Source organism: Alligator sinensis, unplaced genomic scaffold (genome assembly GCF_000455745.1).
Source record: "Alligator sinensis unplaced genomic scaffold, ASM45574v1 scaffold316_1, whole genome shotgun sequence".
In the NCBI taxonomy this organism is placed as follows: domain Eukaryota; kingdom Metazoa; phylum Chordata; order Crocodylia; family Alligatoridae; genus Alligator; species Alligator sinensis.
This window is the reverse complement of record NW_005843516.1, coordinates 78,728-81,812: the sequence shown is the minus strand read 5'-3', so window position 1 is coordinate 81,812 and position 3,085 is coordinate 78,728. Positions and strand designations below refer to the sequence as shown.

Here is a 3,085-nt window from a genome sequence, read left to right as displayed (position 1 = left end):
GAGTCGCTCCTTCTAGTGCGAAAAATTACTTCTCAAGAAAGGGTTACTATGCGTCAGAAAACTAAAATCAGATGATTTTTTTTTTCATTTTCAGAAATTGGGTGGGGGAAAAACCCTTACAAATTTTGCTCTAAATCCAAAAACATTAGCTCAAATATGGTTTAAAAGAGAACAGAGTTCAGTGAAAGCCAGAAAATGTCAGGGTTTAGTTACTGAAACACTCCTGCCTGGAGCACTAACCCACACATGCACACACCTCCTACGTTAGGTAGGGATCCTAGGACTCCTGATGCACAATCCCCTGCTCTAACTATCTTCTTCTAGAGCTGGGACTAGATGTCGAGAGGCCTGGCTACCAGCCCCAACCTGTTCTCACTCACTCAGCCTTATTCTTCTCCTAAACCTCCAGGAATCCTGGCTCCAAATCCAGGGCACTACTATTTAGGAGGCAAGACTCTTCTAGCTCCTTCCTAAGGCTTTCTGGAGAGCCCCCTTCACCTCCTTGTTTCTTAGGCTATAGATAATAGGATTTAACATGGGGGTGATGATGCCATAGAGCACAGGCAGAGCCCGATCCTGCTCCTGGGAGTAGCTGGAATTGGGGCGGACGTAGGTGAAGAGGATGGTGCCAAAATAAAGGTTGACGGTAGCCAGGTGGGAGGTGCAGGTGGAAAAGGCCTTGAGGCGTCCTTCCTTGGTGCGGATCCTGACGATGGCCAGAACAATGTAGATGTAGGACACAAGAGTCACCAAGAAGGAGCCCATGGCGACAGGACCTCCCACAGCAATAGTGGCAATCTGATTGATCCGCGTGTCAGAGCAGGAGAGCTGGAAAAGCGGGGGGATGTCACAGAAAAAGTGGCGGATGACGTTGTCATGACAGAAGGACAAGCGGAACATCAGACCCAAGTGCACAGCCGAGTTGGCCAAGCCAATGGCCCAGGCAGCTGCAGCCAGACAAGAGCATGCCCTTTGGCTCATCAGAACACCATAGCGCAGCGGGTGGCAGATGGCAGCATAGCGGTCATACGCCATGACCCCCAGCAGCAGGCACTCGATCCCCCCAAAGGAAATGAAGAAGTACATCTGAGTGAGGCAGCCAGGAAGCGAGATGGACTTGTCCTGTGACAGGTAGTTCACCAGCATCTTGGGCACCGTGGAGGTGGTGTAGCCTATGTCCACCACTGACAGATTGCCCAGGAAGAAATACATGGGTGTGTGGAGCCTGGAGTCCATGCTGATCATCACTAAGATAAGTAGGTTTCCCACCAGGGCCGTCAGGTAGAAGACTGTGAAGAATCCAAAGAGGATGAACTGGTCTTCCAAGCGGCTAGAAAGGCCCAAGAGTATAAATTTTGTCACCGTCGCCATGGTGCCATTCTCCCTCCTGGCGCATCCCAGAGGGTCATTCATCTAGAAGGAGAGTAAAGATGACTCAATGCTTATAGCACTAAACCAAGACTGGGGTAAGGGGGGACCTAAACAGAGTCACTATGCAGGATTAGACAGGTCACTTAATACACACCTACACCATCTCAGAACCAAACCTAGGAGAACCACTGTGAAGACTGATCCACCCACTGCCTCCCACTATAAATGCCAGAAAAGAGACAAGGCAGTTGCTTTAGAGAAGCACTGAGTGTGCACCAATAAGCACAGCCAAGACACCTTTGAAAGGATCTTAAGGCACCCCAGGTTGTTGCAAGGTATCATACAATATTAGCACTTAGGTTTGCACACATGATTCACAAGATAAACCCAGAGATTACAAATACAAATCCATTGTTGTGCTCTGTCTGAGCTCTTTGCAACAGAAAATCCCCCCCACTCTTATTTTTCTGTAGGCAAAAAAAAAAAATGTGAAAACTAAGATCTAGCACTTTCCCAGGGATGCTTCACATCTATGCAAGGGAGCCTCGAGTCTAACCAGAGGTGCACTGAATGCAAAAAAGCTGAGAACCACTGCTCTATGCGGTCACATTCACAAAGGTACCCAAGTGGGACTTTCACATCTCTCACTGAAAGCAAGAGAACTCAGCAGATGACATGTTTTTGAAAAAACCTACTTGGGGCTTAAGAGCCTAGCGCAGGTCTGAGAAGGAACATAGGCACCCAGGTCAAAACTCTGATCCTGACAAAACCCCACGTTGGACCCTAAAAGTGCCTTGTATGCCTGAGTCTTTTATTTCTGTCACCTATGCTTAACTATGATTCAGAAAATAAGGGCCAGATTCTATTCCACCTATTAACACGGCTACCAAGTACACCCCTGAAACATGGAAGATGCTGAATTTCAGCCAATTTTGGATTTTAAACTTACTTGCAGAACTACAAGGAAGTACTTTTACTTCAGGAAGTATTTTTACTTCCCTGCCTCCCATCTGACACCTCCAGGGAAGGACTTCTACCTGATCAACACATCAAAGAGCTACTCAACACAGCTCACAAAGACGCTCTCATGGACCCAGAAGGACAGGCTTCCATCTTCAGCTCCCTCTGAAGTTGATTTCCTACCTATGGGGACTTTTTACCCTCCTGTACCATCTACACTTTTCCCAGAGCCTGACGAAGGGACTTTGATCCCGAAAGCTTGCAGAAAAGGACAATTTTCTTGCCATTTTCCAGTTGGTCTAATAACCATTTTGGAACCAAGAGTTCTAGTTTTTTGTATATTCCACCTATTAAACACCGAAGTGGACTTAGGTGCCTAAATGTGAGTCTTTTCCACCCTGCTCCAATCTCTGAAAAACTTAATGCAAAAGGTGAGCTTATCTTCCTCCTCCCCACTGCTCTTTTGTGACTCAGTCCCAGGGTCCCAACCTTGAGGCTGGGAGAGGACAGCAGGGCTTAAAGTAGGTAGTCAGAAATAAAAAAAATGTTCCTGGAAGTTGCTGACCCTGGCACCAGAGGCTGAGGTTTTTGGTCAATAAGGGATAATCTAGTACGGCAGGGAGGTTGGGGGAAGGACCAGCTGTGCTGTCAGTCTGGTCTCATACAGCTGGGGGATGGGACACTAGCCTCCCAGTACAGCAGGGAGATGGGGATAAAGGGCCATTCTGTATGATTCGGGGCATCGAAGAATAGG

The 3,085-nt window shown here is 47.6% G+C and overlaps 1 protein-coding gene across 1 annotated transcript; it reads right to left on the bottom strand.

Annotated features, from left to right (window-relative positions):
- Positions 1-459: 459 nt before the first annotated feature.
- LOC102382543 (olfactory receptor 1020-like) lies at positions 460-1,413 on the bottom strand. Its single transcript, XM_025195440.1, has one exon. The coding sequence runs from the start codon at positions 1,411-1,413 to the stop codon at positions 460-462; it is 954 nt and encodes a 317-aa protein (XP_025051225.1).
- Between the last annotated feature and the right edge of the window lie 1,672 nt (positions 1,414-3,085).